We start from the raw sequence: 21,389 nt of genomic DNA, 5'->3' as shown, positions 1-21,389 counted from the left end.
GACCCTTCAGCACTCCCTCCACTTGTAAAAGTCACCATGCCCTATGTCTTTGTTACTTAGGTTTGCCTTTCTCCTTCCTTTGTTTCCAGTCATTTGCCCAGTTCAGACCTTCACTGCCCAGTCATAAGGCACCTCACCTACTGTATCTCCTCTTGTGTGTCCTACATCATGAATCAGTCCAACAGCTCCAAATGCATTCTGTGTTTCTCTGCCTTTGTTTTTGCTCAAGCTACCCCAATTACCACATACCCAGGGCCCTTTTTCCTCTCTCCAGACCTCCTTTGAGGCATATATCCAAGTCTTCCATTTGTGATTCCTGCTCCTACCACCCCAGAGAAAGTACATCTCTCCTCCCTAGCCCATTCATGTTACACCAAGAATAAAAAGGATAATACAAATAAGTATTTTTACCTACACTATGAAATTTATTATATTTCATTACATCCTGCTCTTAGCCCAGAAGCCTAGTAAATAGTAGAAAATTAAGGTCTGGATGCAAACCAAAGATTTTCCAAGACAGGAGGCTGGTATGTTTTGATCGATATAATCTTTTAATAAGTGGATATATCAGTACTCAGCCTAAATGCTGCGGCAGGGCTCTGTTTCCACCTTTTCTGGGGAGAAAGGGCATGCTCCTGGCAGGGTCCCTAACAGAAGCCCACCAGCCGGAGGGTGTTGGGGAAGCTCTTGCGCATTCCCATGCATTTTTCCTGGTCGATATACAGAGAGTTGGCTTTGACAGCCAGGTCGTGCTCCAGGGTGGCTTTGGTGTGAACCAGGGACTGCAGGGTGTCCTCAGCCTCCTTTAGACGCTGCTGCAGGGTCTGGATAGTGTCATCCACCTCATACACCTCGTTAACAAGACTGTGGGACCGAAGAGACACCAATCAGGTTAGTAGGGGTCACATTCCCAACAATGGTTACTAACTGAATTAAGGGCACGCCTCCTTGGGGGTACCTGGCCCACTTGTGTTTATGAGCCGCATATCCCAGAAGCTAGGAAGGACATAAGGAGCCTCTGTGGCCAGACTGAAGAACTAGTCCTGTTTCCTACCTCACCCTCCACCCCCCAAGCTTCCTGTGAGTGAAGGGCAGAAGCAGAAACCCAGCAGGCTGGACTCAGCAAACTGGATGCCTCTCAGTACGACCATCTCATTTCCATTTGCAATCCCCAGTGGGTAAGGGTGCCAGGTAATAAACAGGAGGCCCAGTTAAATTCGAATTTCAGATAAATGTGTAATTTTTTAGTATTTTTTAAATTCTGGTAAAATACACATAGCAAAAAATTTACCATCTGAACCACTTTTAAGTGTCAAGTGGCATTACCTGCATTCACACAGTGCAACCATCACCACCATCCACTCTCAGAACCCTCTCCATCTCACAAAGTGATGTCCCCATTGAATGCTAGCTCCCAATCCCCCCCCAGGCCCTGACACCCACCTTTCTACTCTCTGTCTCTATGGGTCCGACCACTCTTGGGGTCTCATATACGTGCCATCGGGCAGTATTTGGCTTTTTGTGACTGACTTATTTTACTCAGCACAATGTCTTCAAGGTTCGTCCATGCTGTAACATGTGTCAGAATTTCTATGTGTCAGTATTTTTCCTTAGCATAAGTAATTTTAGTTTCAATATTGCATGGCCTATGTAGGATATATATACTGAAAAAATACTCACTATTTATTTGAAATTCAAATTCAACTGGCTGTGCTGTGTTGTAATTTGCAAAACATGGCAATCCTGCCCACGGGGCCAGTACAGTGCCAGGCCCCATGGACTCTCACAGAGTGTTCACATGGCACCAAAGCAACCATTCCTCTACTCAAGACCCTTCCTGCTCTCCTTTCCTTGAGGACAAATTGTAATCCTACTTAAGGAGATGCCCCAATCGACAGCCGTTGTCAGGGCTGGGGCCGTGAAAGGGTAGAGAGGGTGGGAAAAGGACTGTCATTTTGTATTCTATGTAGATATGTACTATCTGAATTTATTTCAAAATCAGAACGTATTCCTATCTTGTGAAATTAAACAAAAACAAACTTTTAGGGAAAAAAAGCAAGCAAGGTGAAAAGTTTAACATAAAACTAAAAAGGAATAATTTCTTCCTAGTGTTATCTTGTAGTGAATAGAAGCATATGGCAGGAGAGAGAACATTAATGTCCAACGATAACGGATGCTATAGGCAGATGATGAAATACTGTGCAAGCAGGGGAGAACCAAGATGGCGGCGTAAGTAGACACACTGTGCCACCTCGCACAACCAGAACTGACAGAAAATCGAACTGCAAGGAAGTCCGACACCAAGTAGATAAAAAAGAGACATACATCCAGACCGGTAGGAGGGTCGGAAATGGGCACCGGGGCAGAGAGGACTCACGTGGCCATGGCGGGACCGAGACTGGTGGAGTGTGGGACAAAAGGGGCAGGCAGTCTGACCACTAGCAGACCCTGCGGCCCCACATTCGCTCACAGATAAACCAAGAGGGCCAGACTCAGAGTGGCGCAGAGCGGCGGGTAGCACCCCGCGGCCCCACATTCGCACATAGATAAACCAGGACAAACAGCGGGGAGCGAAGCAGACCTCGCAACCCCGGGCTCCAGCACCGGGAAATAAAGCCTCTGATTGAAAACACCTGTGGGGGTTGGGGCAGCAGCAGGAGAGACTCCCAGACTCACAGGAGAGGACGTTGGAGAGACCCACAGGGGCCTAGAGTGTGCACAAGCCCACCCACTCGGGAACCAGCACCAGGGGGGCCCAATTTGATTGTGGGTAGCAGAGGGAGTGACTGAAATCCGGTGGAGAGTGGATCAAGCGGCCATTGCTCCCTCTTGGCCCCTCCCCCACGTACAGCATCACAGCCCAGCGACCAGTGTAACACTCCCCCACCCCCCCACCCCCTGGAACACCTAAAGTTCCGCCCCTTTAAGTAACAGACGTGCCAAGAAAAAAAAAATGGCCCAAATGACAGAACACTTCAAAGCTCCAGAAAAAATACAACTAAGCGAGGAAGGAGATAGTCAATCTAACAGATGCACAGTTCAAAACACTGGTTATCAAGACGCTCACAAAATTGGTTGAATTTGGTCGAAAACCAGATGAAAAAATGAAGCCTATGCTAAGAGAAACAAAGGAAAATGTACAGGGAACCAATAGTGATGGGAAGGAAACTGGAACTCACATCAATGGTGTGGACCAGAAGGAAGAAATAAAGATCCAACCTGAAAAGAATGAAGACACAAGAATTCAAAAAAATGAGGAGAGGTTTAGGAACCTCCAGGACATCTTTAAATGTTCTAACATCCAAATTATAGGGGTGCCAGAAGGAGAAGAGGAAGAACAAAAAATTGAAAACTTATTTGAACAAATAATGAAGAAGAACTTCCCCAATCTGGCAAAGGAAAAAGACTTCCAGGAAGTCCAAGAAGCTCAGAGAGTCCCAAAGAAGCTGGACCCAAGGAGGAACACACCAAGGCACATCATAATTACATTATCCAAGATTGAAGAGAAGGAGAGAATCTTAGAAGCAGCAAGAGAAAAGGACACAGTTACCTACAAAGGGGTTCCCATAAGACTGTCAGCTGATTTCTCAAAAGAGACCTTACAGGCAAGAAGGGACTGGCAAGAAGTATTCCAAGTCATGAAAGGCAAGGACCTACACCCAAGATTACTGTATCCAGCAAAGCTATCATTTAGAATGAAAGGGCAGATAAAGTGCTTCCCAGATAAGGTTAAGTTCAAGGAGTTCATCATCACCAAGCCCTTATTATAGGAAATGTTGAAGGGATTTATCTAAGAAAAAGAAGATAAAAAATATGAAGAGTAAAAATGACAGCAAACTCACAGTTATTAACAACCACACCCAAAACAAAAACAAAAGCAAACTAAGCAAACAACTAGAACAGGAACAGAACCACAGAAATAGAGATCACATGGAGGGTTATCAATAGGGGATTGGGAGGGGGAGAGTGGGGGCAAAGGTACAGAGAATAAATAGCATAAATGATAGGTGGAAAATAGACAGGGGGAGGGTAAGAATAGTGTAGGAAATGTAGAAGCCAAAGAACTTATAAGTATGACCCATGGACATGAACTCTAGGGGGGGAATGTGGGAGGGAGGAGGTGGGCAGGATGGAGTATAGTGAAGGGGGGAAATGGAACAACTGTAATAGCATAATCAATAAATATATCAAAAAAAAAAAAGAAATACTGTGCAAGCGATACTTTAAAACAAACTTGCACTGGCCATGGGGAAAGAAACTTACAATATAATGTTGGTTGAAAGAGTCAGGATATTAAATCCTATATGCAGAAAAATCACAGTTTTGTTCATGTGCCTGGAGGAAAGTACAACTTGCTAACATTTGTTACCCCTTAATGCCATGAAGCATTGAGGATGGTTTTGATTTCTTAGTTCATTTTCTGATTTTTCTATCATGAACTGATACTACTCTTAATGGCAGGGAAAAAACAATAAATATATTTCTAGAAAGAAACATAATTTTGAGAGACTTAAACTCTCTTTGACCTTTAGAGAGGTTTCTGAAGTGACTCGACCTACCAGCACAGCAGCTGGGAGACATCACATAGCACTTGGACAATACAGCAGTGTAATGCTGAACAGTTTACAGACTCCCTAGGATGGCCCTGCCACACCCACCTTCTGGGCACACCCTTTCTGTTGGATATGCCGATGTGTGGCTGACCCACGCCTGGGTATGAAGCAGGTGGGCCACCAACACCCCAGGCCACCTATGTGTGCCATCTCCAGCAATGGTAACGTCATCCTCACTGATGCTGAAATCAAACCCTCTGATCAACTTGACCCCACGCTCATCGTCAAAGCCCCAGCCCTCAGTCATAAAGTCCTCTTATTCCTGCCTCCCAAAGAGCCTTACCATGCACCACTTGCCCTGTGCCTGAGTGTGCAGGTACCTCCTAGAATATGCTTGCTCTGTCCCTGACCTCAGAGCCTTCACCCTTCCCACCCACTCAGCCCAACACTTCACCAACCACCCATCTGCCTGCCATCTGCTAACTCATGCCACCCTCCAAGCCAAGAGGAGCAGACATTTCTCCCTCAACCCGGGACTAAGGAGCAGCCCCAAGACAATGTCATGTGTCCCAATAGTACCAGCCCTCCCACAGCCCTCGGGGTGCTTGTCATGCCTGTTTCCTACATTTGCCCTGCGGGTCATCATCTCCTGGAAAGCACCAGTACCCTGAGGCACCCTCGCCTGAGGCTGAATCCAGCAGCCCCTCCTGCAGTGGACAGGAGTGCCATGCACTTATATGAGGACCAGCTTCAATGTCCTAGGTTAGGGAGGTCATGGTGGGAGGTAGGGAGCTACCCTGAGGTCCAAGTCCATAGGGTTTTTCAAGAACAAGAACCAGACCCCAAGCCACAGAGACTGTGCCAGTCCGATCCTGGAGGCTCAGCTTCCAACCCACCTGCTGGCAGCCTGAGAAAGGGAGGGATGCTGCAAAGCCCCCAACCACCCCCCACTGCCCAAGCTCACAGAAGCACCTTCTTCTGTCTTAGAACCTGTGCCTGTTCTCTCACTTTCCATGGGGAAGGGAAAGGAAGGCAAACCTAGGCACCAAGTTTCTTTTGGTCTGGCATTGGTAAACACAAAGTCTGAGAACTCATACAAAGTATATTTTGTTGTCGTTTAGATCAAATTGGATTCAAAATAAGTCTTTTTTGATGATCCCAGGGTATAAAATACCACTAGAAAAGAAACAGATCTTCAGGGAGGCTGCTGCCCATGACCGGCAATGGCACCAACAACGAGGGCTGTTGACAGTCACACTGGGCCTGACCCTGCTCGACCACCACTCCCTGTGCCCCTTCCATGGCTTCACAAGGAACCTGAACCCACAGGTAGGAAAAGGAGTGGGAGGATATGTGAGTCTTCACTCCTTGCAGCCACATAATAGTCTAGTGGATGGTTTACCTGAGGGATCTTTTGAAAATATACAGATTAAAATATCAGTTTTCCTTAAAAAGGAATTCAAGATCCATAGAGCACAGGCAGCTGACATCCTCATTTCCCATTGCTGTGAGGACACAGCTAGTAGCTACTGCACTCCCCTTGACTTTCACCATTACAAGTACTTTTCCCTCATCTTTCAAGGCCACACTTCTCTTGGTTTTCTCGTTCTTGGCAGATCACAGAGAGCTGTTCTGCTGAAACCACTCATTTTGGGGGAATTACAGAACTGAAAAATACAGAACTGTATTTTGCATTCAAATACAAATAAAGCTACCATAGTTTTAAAAAATATATATCAAGATCATTTAAGTAACGCAGAGCCTGGTCTGGCCTGCCACCAAAGATGCCAAGAATGTTTAGAATTACTTTTGAAAGAACCCATTTAGAAAATTTTAAGTGAAAATAAAATCTTGAAATAAAAACAGCAATTTTTCTCAGTCCTCCCTCCCTTGAGTTTATGGACTTATTTTTTCTTAATCTAGCCGGCCAAAGGGCTGCTTTCAGAATGATCAGTTGAAGAGGAAAAATACTCCCCTCCCCCAATAATAATCGTAAATTCCGCTGTTGTTACTCTGGGACCATATTTTTGGCTACACTATTTTAACAAGAAATCTTTACAGAAACAGAAGTAGGTTTTGTCCTAAAGTCAATGAAGGAGCAGAGGAAATACACACACTACAAAGTCAATGGGAAGTAAAGGAAAAGCAACTTGTGTTTAGCTCTGAGGGAGAAAAAAAAAAAAAAAGAGTAAAAATCATTCAGCTTTGCAGAAGCCACTGTGAATGCCTCATTGTTGGATAATTCCAAAGTCAAATTAGACCACTACTCCAAACCCTTTTACAGAGCAACAATGGGTTTGTCTACAGCAGCCTGAGCCCCTATCTCTACTTGTAAAGATTCTGGAAAATTTTTCGGCAGTGTATGAAACTTCAGTTCAGCTTCCTCTAACCCTGTTTGCAGAAAGCCATTGTTGATCCAATCCTGACTGGCCAAAGGAGTGTGCATCCCTACTGGGCTCTTTTGAAGCACACAGACCCTCTGGACTGGCATCCGGGGGCCCCTGTGGAGGGCAGCTTATCCTCAATGATGGTCTCTGTGGGAGGGGTTCCGTGGAACTCACCATGAGAAATACAGAGCTGGCCAAACTCCTATGTGGCTATGGCCTAAGACAATAGCTCCTCTGGGAGAAGCATGCTTCTTAGCGCCTGACATAGACACCACCCATGCTGTATGTGTGGTGTGTTTTGCAGTAACAATCTCCTCTGTGACCCTCAGTTTCATCCTCTGTGAGAGAGATGAAGACACAGTACGTGCTTTGCGGACTCACCCCATATGGGCATCATGATCAGATGAGAACAGACACGTGATAGGGAATGGTGAAAACACCACATTGTGAGGATTGGGGAAGCAGAAGCCAAGGGTCAGGTTGGTGGGAGAGCACTCAGCAGGGAGCTGGGCAGGGACTCAGGTGTGGCTCTCCTCCTTACCACCAGGGGCCATGTGGCCCAAGTCACTCAAGCCACTCCTGCCTCAGTTTCCTTATTTGTAAATGAAGATAAACAATGAGGTGAGGTGCTCAGGACAGTGGCCAGCACAGAATGAGCTCAATAAGTGGTGGCAGCAGTCATCATTACCTCTGCTACTATCTTTATTATTATTTTCATCCTTGTTGGCCCCACAAAGATCACTCTTTCTTTCCCTTCAGGAAATCCACTTGTTTCTTTGGTGGGGCTCAAACTCACTTCACCCCCTCAGATAAAGTCTGCATGCTGAGGGAATTCTATCACATGGCCAGGTAGCAAGATGAGTGCCTCCCACCCCCCAGAACCAAGCCTGGTTTCCAGGGCTGCCCCTGTTCCTCCAGTGGCCTTGCCTCTGCAGAGCAGCGCTAATGACCCAGTAATGGCCATGATGAAGACCAAAGAGGAAAGGCAGGAGTGGGCCCTGGGAAATGAGAAAGGAACCCAGAATTGGGAGAGGGAAAGTGGGGGAACCTTGCCCAATTACTCAGAAGCCCATCCTAAAAGGACTCTTCACAGTGAAAGTAATAATAAAATACATGTGGTGTTGAGTAGAGACCAGGTGTCAGCTCCTCCTGCCATGTGTATTCGGGAGAGGTGCTTGATTAAGACCAGTTGTTCTCAATTTCTGCTGAGAACAGAACAAACTGAAGTGACCCTAAAAGGCCATTAAGGGCTTTAGGGGGGCATGAGGATGGTTTTAATAACAAGACAGATATATTAACTGCCATAAAAAGAGGCCAATGAGAGCAATGGATGAGAGTAGACAGACAGGGGTCAGTGGAACCATAACGCAAGTCTTTCCTGACAAGTTTCTGGCACTGAGAAGTAAACAACAGGCCAATACACTCCACTGCTTATAAGAAAGGTGTTCTGGAAACACCTTTCCCAGAAGCCTCCAGGGAAGGGCAGAGGAAACCAAAATCCACCTTGGCTCCCCAAATGAGTCTAATGTTTATCACTTGTTTCTGTGTAATGTTGATGTCATTTCTTTTAAAAAAAAATTATGGCAGACTATACATAACAAAAATTACCTTCTCAATTATTTTTAAGTGTATACTTCAGTGGCATTAGGTACATTTGCAATGTTGTATATCCACCACCATCATCCATCTCAAGAACTGTTTATCATCGCAAGCCAAAAAAACTCCAAGCCCATTAGGCACTAACTCCCCATTATCAATACTTATAAAGAAGGCCCCTACACGGGAGCACTACTATGTACTTCCTTATCACCGGTGTGTTGGCAGAAAGCTCTTTTCTGAAGAACACGGAGCCAGGCAGGCTGGTGGACTGTCCCCTCCTGCCCAGGGTGAGCCTCTCCTCACCGTAACTGGGCCATGTCCCTGCAGAGCTCTAGGTTTGGTCTCCTGGTCCGCTCATCCAGTCTGGTCTGAGCTACCTTCAGGAAGGCAGACTTGTCCCTGATGGCCTTCTTGATGGCTTCTATGGTCATTTCAGTCTGGAAAATTTCCTGTAATGTCTGCATGGAGAGAAGCAGATGCCTGAGGCTTTGGTGCTCTTCCACTTCCCACCTGCTCCCTTCCTCCTGCTTTCTCCGGTGGGGAGGTGGACTCACCGAGTATCCCCACGTCATCCCCATACCACCCCAGGGAGCCTCACCGCCTCACCACCCTGCAAGAGAGCAGACTGCATGCACTTTCCAACTCCCAATTCAGGTAAAATCAGCTGGGTTAGGAGGGATTTACATGACAGATTTGCTATAACCTCAGAGCTTTCCCCCCAGATCACCTGTTGTTAAATATTTACCAGCACACGGCTGTGTGTCTCTGGGAAACGTGAGGCCCTGAGGTTGGAGTGCACTCACCCCTTATCTTCTGCTCTCCCTCCTCACTAACCTCACAGAGAGGGTTTCCTGTCTGTGGAGGATTTGCCTTGAAGCAAATCCAGGTCAAGCTTTAGGGACTCTCACTTGCGAAGGAGGACCCCTGGCAACATGCAGTCCTGATTTTATGTTTTTCTTTAAGAGGCTACCCCAAACTGCATGAACCCAGGCCTCTCCCTGATTTCTCCTCTGGGAGGTGAGCCCCTCCTCTATGCTCTGAAAACCCTTCCTATTCCTGTGACCTTGACCTCTGCACTCCCATTTCTCTACCCCCCATTACTCGCCCTCTCCCCCTGCCCCCTTCCTTTGGCCTGGAGACACACCCAAGTGTCACCCAATTCCTTTAAAACTTTACGTCTTTACACCACTCGCTCACCCAATCCCACTTGGTGCTTCCAGTGGGTGCTCTCTCCTCACATTCATGGCCAAATAGGCTCAGCAGTGGCCTCGCTCACACCCTGCACCTCACGGTGGCCTTTGTAGTAGGTCTCTGGCCCCAGTTTTCCTCATGGGACTGCTCTCAAAGCTGATGATGAGGCCTCTCTGATGTCCCCCCTCTCTGAATTGCTCACCTCGCTGAATTTCTCTGGCCTAATTACTTGCCTTTCTAACTATTGCTCCTCACTTCCGGTGCAGGGTATTATCCCCAAACCACTCCTCTGCTCCATCCCCTCCCCCTGCAGAGATCTCACAATGGTACAGATTTGGCACTCGTGTAAGCCAGAATCTCTTACAACTGTCACACAAGCTTTGCCCCCTCTCCCATGCTCCAGATTGCCTCCAACTATCTGCTTTCAACAACCGTTACACTGTTCCTATCACCAGGCCATGCTCCAGAGCTCCCTGTCTCTCACCATTGGAAACAACTGCTTCTTCTGCTAAACAAGCAACATTTTATCTGTCACTCTAAGGGGTTCATTCTACACCTTGGAAGTCATCATTTTCTACATACATGTCTCATCTCACTCTAAGATCCCAGCTGGCAGGGTCAGTGTGTCATTCGTGTGTGTGTCCCCGAAGCACCTACCTTGACTGTAGCTTTTATAAGCTGAATTCTATCCTTTTCTCCACCCCACCCCAAATTCATATCTTTGAGTCCTAACCCTTAGTACCTCAGACTTTGACTGTATTTGGAGATATAACTAAGTTAAAATGAGGTTATTAGGCTAAGTTCTAATCCAATGTGACTGGTGTCCTTAGAAGAAGAGGAGAGTAGGACAAAGACACATGCAGAGGGAGGACAGGGAAAAGATGACAGTCTCCAAAGTCAAGAGAGAGGCCAGAAGAAACAACCCCTACCAACACCTTGATCTCGAACTTCTAGCCTCCAGACTGCAAGACAACGTGTTCCTGAGGTTTAAGCCCCTCAGTGTAGAAGTTTTGTTTGGCAGCGCTAGCAAACAAATGCAGGAGTAAACAAAATTCTGTGGAACAAAGTGACTCCACCACGTCAGTCTTCTAAAAGGCCTGTAAATGAATTTTCACTGCCCAAAGGATACCTTTCCATAACTATCCCCTACAGTCTGGCTCCAACCTACTGTCCAAGCTTCTCTCCCAGAACACACAATACTATGCCAGCCAAATGGGTCTCTTCACAGACCTGAACTCAACCCCTGATTAGCTCCCTCTAACACTCTGTTTGAGATGTTGTTCACCTGTAATGTTCACTTCCTCTTCCAAATCCCCAGAACACTTCCTGTATTTGCTATTTGGCAACCACAATTTGCAATTTTCCTATTGTTATGAATTATTGATGATCTTTCATATGTATGAGTTTTTTTTCTCTACAAATATAAGCTTCCTGGGAACAAAAACTATTCAGTTGGCCAAAAAGTCCATTTAGTTTTTTTCAGTAAAATAAGACACATTTTTCATTTTTACCAATAGCTTTATTGATTTGGATATTTTAAGTATGTTGCTATCTTCAGCTATTGGCTTCTAGTGGTCAGAGGCAGGGGTGCTTCTAAACATCTTCCAACGCATAAGACAGCCCCACAGCAAAGGATTATTTGGCCAAAATGTCAATAGTACCAAGAAACTTTGCAAACCACTTTTGACAGATTCGATCAGTCACAGCACCTTCTCCATACATTGCACACATCTTTTTTTTTTCTGCATTTCAGTTGTACTTTTACCTTTCTTTAAATAATAAAGCATAATATGCCAAACATGTTGCATATTTTCTTCCATCTTCAATACTAAAATGGCTGCACAAAAATTCACTAATTTTGATAAGTTTTTAAAAAATGCATGCTGATATGACAGTTGTCACAATACAGTCTAACAAAATTGTTTTGAATGAGATTAAAGACAATTAAGTGCTACTAGAGCCATTGTACTGAAAACACTAAATGAACTTTTTGGCCAACCCAATATATGTTATGCTTTGTGCTGCCCTTCACAGGAAGTACCACACTGTCAGACTCGATGAACATGTGCTGCCCAAAGAAGGTGCTGTGCGAGGAAAGGTAAATTGCTGCATCCTGAGGAAACACAGTGTCCTCTTTTGGGTAATATCATCTTTGAGTGACATGAATGTCTTGTAAGGTTCTTTGAAAAAGGAGTGATACACAGATGCAGCATAACCTACAGAAATAATAAGAGCTCCTAGACTGATACTAAGTAGAAGAAAAGCTCCTTGATTATCTTGAAACATTAATTCTGATTGAATCCTTCATTTTATTGTCATTGTAAAACTCTTATACTTAGAGCACTTAAAAAGTTCAATATCAGAAACACTTTGAGTTACCTAATAGTTTCCAGTATTTGGTTTTCTCTTCTAGGGCAAAAAAAGCGCCTGAAATAATTTAACAGCAAACATTCCTACCATGTATTCTAATAATAAATGTACTTCCTAGTTACATTTTAATAATATTTTTGTTTCTGTTAAAAATACTAGGAAGCTGTATTACATAGTGCATCCTTTGTGTTCCCAAAACCAATAGATTCCAATTTCAATTTGACACCTGGCTACCTTGCTAAAATAAATGGTGCACTTTGTACTGTTGTTAATTTCTCTTAGTGTGTATGGCCAGGAGGCCAAGTGCCTTCTGGCATCTCTCCAGGAGTGGTAACAGATCTGTGGTCCCAGAGCTCCTGCCCTATCCTTCCAGGTCAGCTAAGGGTACCCTGGGGCCTGACTTACCTTTGCTAAGTGAATCTGAATCTTATTTTTAGCATCTGCAGTCTCAGCAATGCGATTAGTGAAAGCCACGTTTACTTTGTTGAACTGATTCCACATCTCATTGGCAGTCACAACCAAGAGGTTTTGAATGTCATCTCTTAGTTTGGCTGAGGCTGCTCGTTCACTTTGAGATCGAAGAATGTTGTCATCTGTAAATTTGGCCCAGGACTCAGGCACTGAGACCCTGGAAAAAGGAAGCAGAACCACACAATGGTGACAATGATGAACTGGCCTAAACGGTCTGTAAGCAATCATTCATCTTGTTCAAGAGAACCGAATCACTGGTCTTGGTTTTGTTCCACAAAGCGTAAACATCAGAGCAAAGCTTATTTTAAATTTTTCTTCATTGCTCCTTATTTCACTGTTAATCAATTTTCTGTAAACCCAAAGCATAAACTAACTCCTCTGCCAACTTGAGGGGGAAGATGATTGATGAAGGGTAAGAGTGTGAAAGTTCATTATAAATGTGTCACACCAAATTAATAAACCTATAAAAATATTCCACTGTAGGAATAATCAAAGAAGTAATGAAAACAACAACCACTAATGACCGTTTTATTATAAAAGCAAAGAATGAAGAGAATAATGATTTGCTGGTGAGCATGTCTAGAGAAAGATTCTCTCATATCTAGCAGGTAGGAATGCTGAATTGGTCTGACCATGTTGGGGGGTAAAAGGTCAGCATACACCAAGATCCTTTCAAATGTGTGTAACCCAGAAATGCCACTTCTAGAAATATTTTTGAGAGATAATTGATACATAACATTGTATTGGTTTTAAGTATACAGTATATTAATTTGATGTACAACATAGGACCTAAAACAAACCCCGGAGTTATCTTCTGGGGGGCAGGCCGCTAGTAGTACAGGCTTCCCCCGCTAGCTGAGTGTTCTAGGAACCCATCTGTATCAGTGTACCAGCTGGCATCATTGTGAGAGGCTGCGTTTGGCTTCAGTAATTTTTTTGAAGACTCTTTCAACATGTTTGTCCATTTCTTCTTTCTTGTTTTAATTCTTATTTATTTATTTAATAGATGTTATTGATTATGCTATTACAGTTGTCCCATTTTTCCCTCTTTATTCCCTTCCACCATGCACACCCCATCCCACCCACATCTCCCCCCCCCGCCGCTTTAGTTCATGTCCATGGGTCATACATATAAGTTCTGTGACTTCTACATTTCCTATGCTATTCCAACCTCCACCTGTCTATTTTCTACCTACCATTTAAGAGGTAGAAAACCTCTACCTTTCCCCTTTTCTCCCCCTCCACCCGTCCTGCTGATAACCTTCCATGTGATCTCCATTTCTGTGATTCTGTTTCTGCTTTAGTGTTTGCTTAGTTTTTGTTTTTGTTTTTAGGTTTGGTTGTTGATAGTTGTGAGTTCGTTGCCACTTTACCTTTCATATTTTTTATCTTCTTTTTCTTAGCTAAGTCCCTTTAACATTTCATATAATAAGGGCTTAGTGATGATGAACTCCTCTAACTTGACCTTATTTGGGAAGCATTTTATCTGCCCTTCTATTCTAAATGATAGCTTTGCTGGATAGAGTCATCCTTGATGTAGATCCTTGCCTTTCATGACTTGGAATACTTCTTACTAGTCCCTTCTTGCCTGCAAGGTTTCTTTTGAGAAATCAGCTGACAGTCTTATGGGAACTCCTTTGGAGGTAACTGTCTCCCTTTTTCTTGCTGCTTTTAAGATTCTCTCCTTCTGTTTAATCTTGGGTAATGTAATTATGATGTGCCTTGGTGTGTTCCTCCTTGGGTCCAACTTGTTTGGGATTCTCTGAGCTTCCTGGACTTCTGGAAGTCTATTTCCTTTGCCGGATTAGGGAAGTTCTCCTTCATTATTTGTTCAAATAAGTTTTCAATTTCTTGCTCTTCCTCTTCTTCTGGCACCCCTATGATTTGGATGTTGGAGCATTTATAGTTGTCCTGGAGGTTCCTAAGCCTCTCCTCATATTTTTGAATTCTTGTTTCTTCATTCTTTTCTGGTTGCCTGTTTATTTCTTCCTTCTGGTCCAAACCATTGATTTGAGTCCTGGTTTCCTTCCCATCACTGTTGGTTCTCTGTACATTTTCCTTTATTTCACTTTTCATAGCCTTCATTTTTTCATCTAATTTGTGACTATATTCAACAAATTCTATGAGCATCCTGATTACCAGTGTTTTGAACTGTGCATTGTAGATGGGCTATCTCTTCATCACATAATTGTATTTTTTTTTACAGAGCTTTGATCTGTTCTCTCATTTGGGACATTTCTTTTGTCTCAGTGTGCCTGTTATGTAGTAAGGGGCAGAGTCTTAGGTATTCACCAGGGCAGGGCAATCCATGTTGCTGTGTTGTAGCACTGTATGTGAGGGAAGAGGTCAGAGAGGGAACAATGCCACTCGTTCAGCTCTCTGCCAGCTTTCCATCACTCCCAGCATTACCCACAAGCAAATTGGTCCCTTCTGGTGCTGAATCCCAGGTGAGTGGGTTTGTGTACATTCTAGGACCCTGTGTGTCTCTCCAGTGAACTCTTTCGTGACACTGGGAGTTTCTCCCATCACCTCAACTCCCACACATTCTTTCACTCAGGTTTTAAGGCTTTATTTCCCTGTGCTGGAACCCTGGGTTGTGCCATCTGTCTCACTCCCCAGTTGTTCCTCCTGCAAATGTGGGACTGCCTGCTCTGCCAGCCACCACCTTGCTGTGAGTCTTCTCCACCCAGCTGCCTGTCTCCACCCCTCCTACCAGTCTGGATGAATGTTTCTCCTTTAACTCCTTGGTTATCAGACTTCCATACAGTTCAATTTTCTGTCAGTTCTGGTTGTTTTTTGTTTTTAAATTTGTTGTTTTCCTTCTTCTGGTTGTGTGAGAAGTCAGTATGTCTACATATGCCTCCATCTTGGCCGGAAGTCTGTCCATTTCTTGATGGGTGATTTACGAGTGCACCTGCCCACACCATGCTGAATTATCAGCAGTTTTTGACCAAAAACGGTGTGACCCCCATGCCCCACCCTCCTTATTCACCTGATCTCACCCTGAGCTACTTCTTTTTGTTTACCTTGATGAAAAAAGTCCTCAAAGGGAAACGTTTTGCCAATGTGGAAGAGATGAAACAAAAAACGGCAGAAGCACTAAAAGGCATCAAAATCGATGAGTTCAAAAACTGTTTTGAGCAGTGGAAAAAACATCTTGATAGGTGTACCACCTCAAATGGAGAATACTTTGATGGTGACTGAAGTTTAAACATGTAAGAATGAATACACAACTTTTTATAAATAAATTCTGGGTTTTGGGAGGTCTCACCTTGAATGTGTATACTTCAGAGTGATTACCAAAATGAGTCTAGTTAACATCCATCACCACACATAATCACAAATTTTTTCCTTGTGATGGCAGTTTTAAGATCTACTCTCTTAGCAACTTTCAGATACACAATACAGTATCAACTATAGTCATTCTGTTGTGCATGATATCCTCAGCACTAAAAATACCAAAGGAACGCTTCACGAATTTCCGCATCATCCTCACATGGGGGCTGTGCTAACTGTCAGCCATTCCAATGTTAATGTGTATGCTGATGAAGCAAACACTACAGAGATTTGCTCTAAGGAAATGAGGATCTCAAAGATGTATATGTGAGGATAGTCATTCTCAGAAATATTTATGCCAATCCCTGAAACACTGGAAACAGCCTAAATGCCCAAAAGTAAAATTGAATAAGTCATGGTACATTTTAAAAAGGAATCCATATAACATGCAAACTGATGTCACAGAAGAATATTTCCACAATATTTTGGATATATCATGAAGTGAAAGATCAGAAATACTATGCAAATAGCATGTGTGAAATACCATTATTTAAACACATAAATCAATATCTACATGTGTGGAAAGGTACTTGAAGGACTAATAGTTAATTGTTAACATTGGTGTCTCTGAGTGGTAGGCTTATGGGTGACATTTCTTTACTTGCTGGTGCAATAGGATATTAAACAAGCCTCTTACTGTTGGCTAGAGGTTTTAGCTCAGGCTCTGATGACCCAAAATAACACCTACAGAGTCCATACCCTGTCATTCTATAAGAGCTGGCTAAGAATTCATGGTGGAAATAGAGGAGGCCCTTTATGGAGGGCTAAGTGGTCAAAGTGCATGGTTTGGTTCCATCCCAGTCTAACTTGTACCTAAAAGGAGAAGAGGAAGATACTTCCTGCTCACCTCAAGCCAGCTGAGAGGCATTGATTGCATGGGGACCCCTTATGACATGTAGCATCTGCACCTGATTCACACCTGCAGAATCTAAAAGTCAACACTAGTCTATCTGCTGCTCGACTACAGGAGCGCTAAGAGAGGGGGCTGCTTAAGGGGTGACCAGCTCCAGGGGAGAGAATCCATTTGAGGTTCACATTACAAGGGGAAGGGAGCATGAGTCTGGGAAAGAGCACGAGGGAGGTTTTGGGGAGGTAAAAATATTCTTTATCTTAACTGTGGTCACAGTTCCATAGGCATAGAAATTTGCCTAGATGTATCAAAATGCACACTCTTATTGAATGTATTTAGTGTGGGTGAAATTCCCCTCAATCAAGTTGATTATTTAAAAAGGAGTGACTATAAAAGACCATGAACCCAAGATTGCATGCAAGCACCTGGCAAAAACACCCCTGATGGGGCAGGTTTGACCATCAGTGGTAATAAAACCAGTAAGTACACCACTGAGTCCAGGGCATCAGACATAGGCAACACTTTTCTTTATGCTTGTCTTCATTTTCTAGGTTTTCTACATCAAGCAGCTGCTATTTTCATAGGTAGAAATGTGAATAACAGGCATTCTTTTCCAAAAGAATGCAGGATGCAAGTGTAAAGGCCTGACTGTGGAACATGCAAGCTTACTAAGACTAGTTCAAAGCGGTGTGTCTGTTACCTTTCCACATCTACCCATGTCTTCTGTTTTAACCTGTAAGCTGCATCATGTTGAAAGAAGGGAGAACAAGTTAAGTAACATCACAATCATACAAGTGGTGTGAACCTGACTTACGTCGCATCAACCCTCTCCACTCCACAAAAGTAGCTGATGCCATCCGATGTGTTTCGTAGATGGTGGCATTTGTCATCAATCCGGTAAGCCCTCTGTTTATCACCCAGGTCCTTCTCCAGCTCGTGCTGCGCTGCTCTGTTCGCTCTGTAGCACAGAGGGAGGAAATGGAGCTCCAAATGTAGGCAACAAGTTCATAAGAGAAGAGTAATTGCCCTTCTGTGTGGGACCAACCCATTACCACTCCCCGGACTCTCCTCCTTCACACAATGTCCAACTTTTCCACTGAAAGGAGCCTGCCCCAGAGATGTGCACACATGTGAGTGATGAGAGCCCTGCCCATAATGCCCTTTCCACATGGTGGTGAGAAGAGATGTAGGTAAACAGGACAGCAGCTCCCCTTCCTAAAACACCGATTGTTCTAGAGAGGACACTAGTTTAACATAATCTGTCCACATCTGTGCCTCCCTTTCCATCTTCCTTTCCAACTTCTACATCCTAACCCTTTTGTCCTCCATTCTTGGACAAGAAGTTATGAGGCATGTATAGCTCGCCCTTTCTCTGTCCATAGGTGGCCTCAGTTTGTGGTCATGCAAGGTCTGAGAAGTTGTCTAGGAGATAGAAACCAAGGGTCAAGATTAGCATCCAGAACAGGATTCGGAATGCTTGAAAAAAGTCGGGAATAGATGGGCACCAGGTCACTCCATTTGAGCTCTGACATACATAAGGTTTCCTGCCCTGCCAAGCAGGAAAGAGACCTGGCAGCTCCCTACCAAAGAGACAGGCCTGAGGCATGGGTATCGGGGACAGGTGAGCCATATCTTCACTCATGGAGGAGTTCATTCAACAAATAATAATTGAGTGCCTACTGCATGCCAGACACTGTTCTAGAAGCCTGGAAAGTGACAAAGTGAACATCTCTTTCCTGAAGGAGTGTGCATCTTACTGTGAGGACACAAGCAATGCTCATAAAGAATAAGCAAATCATGTGGTTAGTTTGCAAGACATGGCAAAAGACAAAGCAGGAAAAGGGGACCAGGAGTGTGAGTGATGATTTCAAATAGGACAGTTGAGTGGGACTCCTTGGGGAGGCCATATTGGAGCAAAGGCTTGCTGGGGGAGAACGGGATCACGCAGAGCCTTGATGGACATTGAGAGGCATCAGGTTTTCCTTCTGGTGAAGTGAGAGGTGACTGACTCACAATTCAGAGCATCATTCTGGTGCTGGGTTAAAACAGACTACAGGGAGCAGGGAGGCCCGTGAGCAGACAGGTGCAGTTATGCAGGTAAGAGATGGTGGGGGCTTGGACCAAGAGGTGGCAGTAAAGGAGATGAGAAGTGCTCAGATCCTGGATATGTTTTAAAGATGGACCCAAAAGAATCTCCTGGCAGAATGGACATCCATGAGAAAAAAAAAAAAAAAAGCTGAAGCTCAGTTAATTGGAATAGCAGAATTCTCTCAACTAAGGTGGGCTAGGCTGTGGGTGAGTTGGCTGGAGGACAGGACAGAAGTTCAGCTGACATACTGAGCTTGAGTGTCCATTAAATATCCAAGTAGAGGTACCAAGCAGATTGTTGGAATTTGGGAGAAAGTTCTAGGCTAGTAATAAAAATTTGGGAGTCATTAGCACATAGATAGTATTTGCAAAAGCAGACACCTGGATGATCTTAATCTTTTCTGTATTCCCAGAACCCAAAAATTGTCTTAGCATGGAAGAGCCACTCAATAAAGGCTGCACTGAACTAAATAGACTAAGTCTAGCTGCACCTTCCCTTTAACTGAGCCTGTGCCCTTGGGTAAGTCACTTGACCTGGCAGATCTCTTTAATATTATTATTTGTAAAGTGGGAATGAGGGTAGCAGCATACAGGTCATGTGCATTTTGTGAATTCTAAAACAGTATACATGTGCTAAGGATGAATGGTAACAATGCTTCTTCCCCTTGCTACACCTCTTTCTGCCTCTTACTTCAAGGTATTGGTTGAGACTCAAGGATTAGGAGGCTTTTCTCATTTGTTGTCTGGGACCAAGATGCCCCATAGGTTTCCTTTCCTGGCCCCTCTGACCCACCCTCAGAATCTCCTAAGGAAGTCCTGGAGGCGGCAGCACCCCACCAACCTACTTTATAGCCCAAGATGGGAACATCTTGGCTGCCATGTTAATGCCTAAGGAGATTCCATTTTCAGCTAAGATCCAAACTAAGTGCTTCACTGCTCCTTCCAAGACAAATGGAGTTGAAAAACCCTCCTGCCATGACCTTGGCTGGACCAAGCCCAGTGACCGCATTAGCGCTTCAGGCCCCCGCACATCCTGAGGAAGCCACCCCAGGAAATGAGGTGGGCATTTTGCCCACGGCATACTAAAGGAAAGCCAAGCTCTTTAAAGTCTCACCACCAGAGAGTCCAAACAAGAGCACACGCAGGAACAGGACTGTCTGCAAAGGCCTGCACTAGGGCCAGCCCTGAGACCATGTGCAATGGGGACTGAGAGGAAAATGTGACTGTTCTAGGGTCAAGCCATCTGGACCAAGAAGAGCAAAGGACACAGAGATGGGCAGCAGGTCTTAGATTATGAAAGAAGGTGGGGTCAGGAACTGGACCAGAAGAAAACAGAACAGAAACAATTCTTTGAATGACACTAAACTGCGTTTCTGAAATTCCCAGGGAGCAGAAACCAGATATTAATATTGGAACTATACTGCCCTGTATTTATAGCTTAAGTAAATTACAGTTAAACATACCATGATCAGTGAGTCATCCTCTCTTAATCTTTTACCTATTGTCACCAATTTCTGAATTAAAGAGTCTTTTGAATCAGAGTTCAAGAGATATCTCAGGCATCTGAACCTCACCCACTGATATAGCATCAATCTTGATGGGCAGGGGGGGCAAACTAAAGAAGAAGTTCCAACATCTTTAAAATGCTTATTACTTTGGGTATATTACACATAATCCTTGCTAACCTTAGTATAAGCAGAATCATTGTTTCCTTTGTGTTACACCAACACGACTTCTTCCCGTGGCCATAACCAAATGAGCATTAACCTTCTATTCATGTTAGGCAGCAGCCCCAGTCACACCTCTCCTAGTTGACAGCTATTATCACTACTCGAGACCTCGCTTGGATTATTATTCCCCCTCTCCAGTCCCCTGGATCTACTAGTGCTGAGAAAGGAGGAATGTGTATTCTTTCAGAGAATAAGGTGGGTGAGCAATTATGATGCAATAGATGTAGTGAATGTGGAGATGGTGTGAGCAGAGCAGGAATGTGCATTGACCAGGATGTGCTGGGAAGTCAGGGAAGGCTGAGTCCGTAAGGAGATGAGGAAAACAAACATAAAAGTGAAGCCCAATTTCTTACTCTTCCAACTCTTGGGCTGGACATACACAAGTCAATCTCTTATTGAAGAAATAAAAGCTTTTTGAGTTAAAAGAAACCTTAGCCATCCTCTAAGTTAGGGCAGAAATCCTTCCCATGGCATCTCAGATTATGTTTTTAAGTAAAAACCTAAAGCAAGCACTCAGTACTCATCTAACCTCCAAATAAACATGTGTGTATATGTATGTGTGTGTTCATGTGTCCATATGTAAAACACTCTTATATAAGAAGCTGAGAAGAATCTAAGTGGGAGGCAGGCATGCAAGCAGAGTTTCATGTAGAGTTTACATTGTACAGAGAGGTAAAGCGCTTACGCAAGCTGGGCGATGGCCTTATCCAAATGTAGCTTCATCCTTTGTTGACAACACAGAATAATATCAACTTCCTACTTGATTGAAAAAAAAAACACATTAATGTTTTCATTATTGAGCATGGCATTCAAA

At 44.1% G+C, this 21,389-nt stretch overlaps 1 protein-coding gene across 1 annotated transcript in view; it reads right to left on the bottom strand.

Annotated features, from left to right (window-relative positions):
• Positions 1–525: 525 nt before the first annotated feature.
• The window catches only part of TEKT3 (tektin 3), a 39,605-nt gene continuing 18,741 nt past the window's right edge, over positions 526–21,389 (bottom strand). The window contains exons 4-8 of the mRNA XM_024565169.3: positions 21,261–21,331; positions 17,572–17,715; positions 12,506–12,728; positions 8,843–8,997; positions 526–864 (exon numbers count right to left, since the gene is read on the bottom strand). Of these exons, the coding sequence (XP_024420937.1) occupies positions 648–864; positions 8,843–8,997; positions 12,506–12,728; positions 17,572–17,715; positions 21,261–21,331 (810 nt within the window). The 3' untranslated portion in view covers positions 526–647. The remainder of the gene's footprint in view (positions 865–8,842; positions 8,998–12,505; positions 12,729–17,571; positions 17,716–21,260; positions 21,332–21,389) is intronic.

This window comes from Desmodus rotundus, chromosome 9 (genome assembly GCF_022682495.2).
Source record: "Desmodus rotundus isolate HL8 chromosome 9, HLdesRot8A.1, whole genome shotgun sequence".
NCBI lineage: Eukaryota > Metazoa > Chordata > Mammalia > Chiroptera > Phyllostomidae > Desmodus > Desmodus rotundus.
Note: the sequence above shows the minus strand (reverse complement) of the source record. Positions and strands in the feature narration are given on the sequence as shown.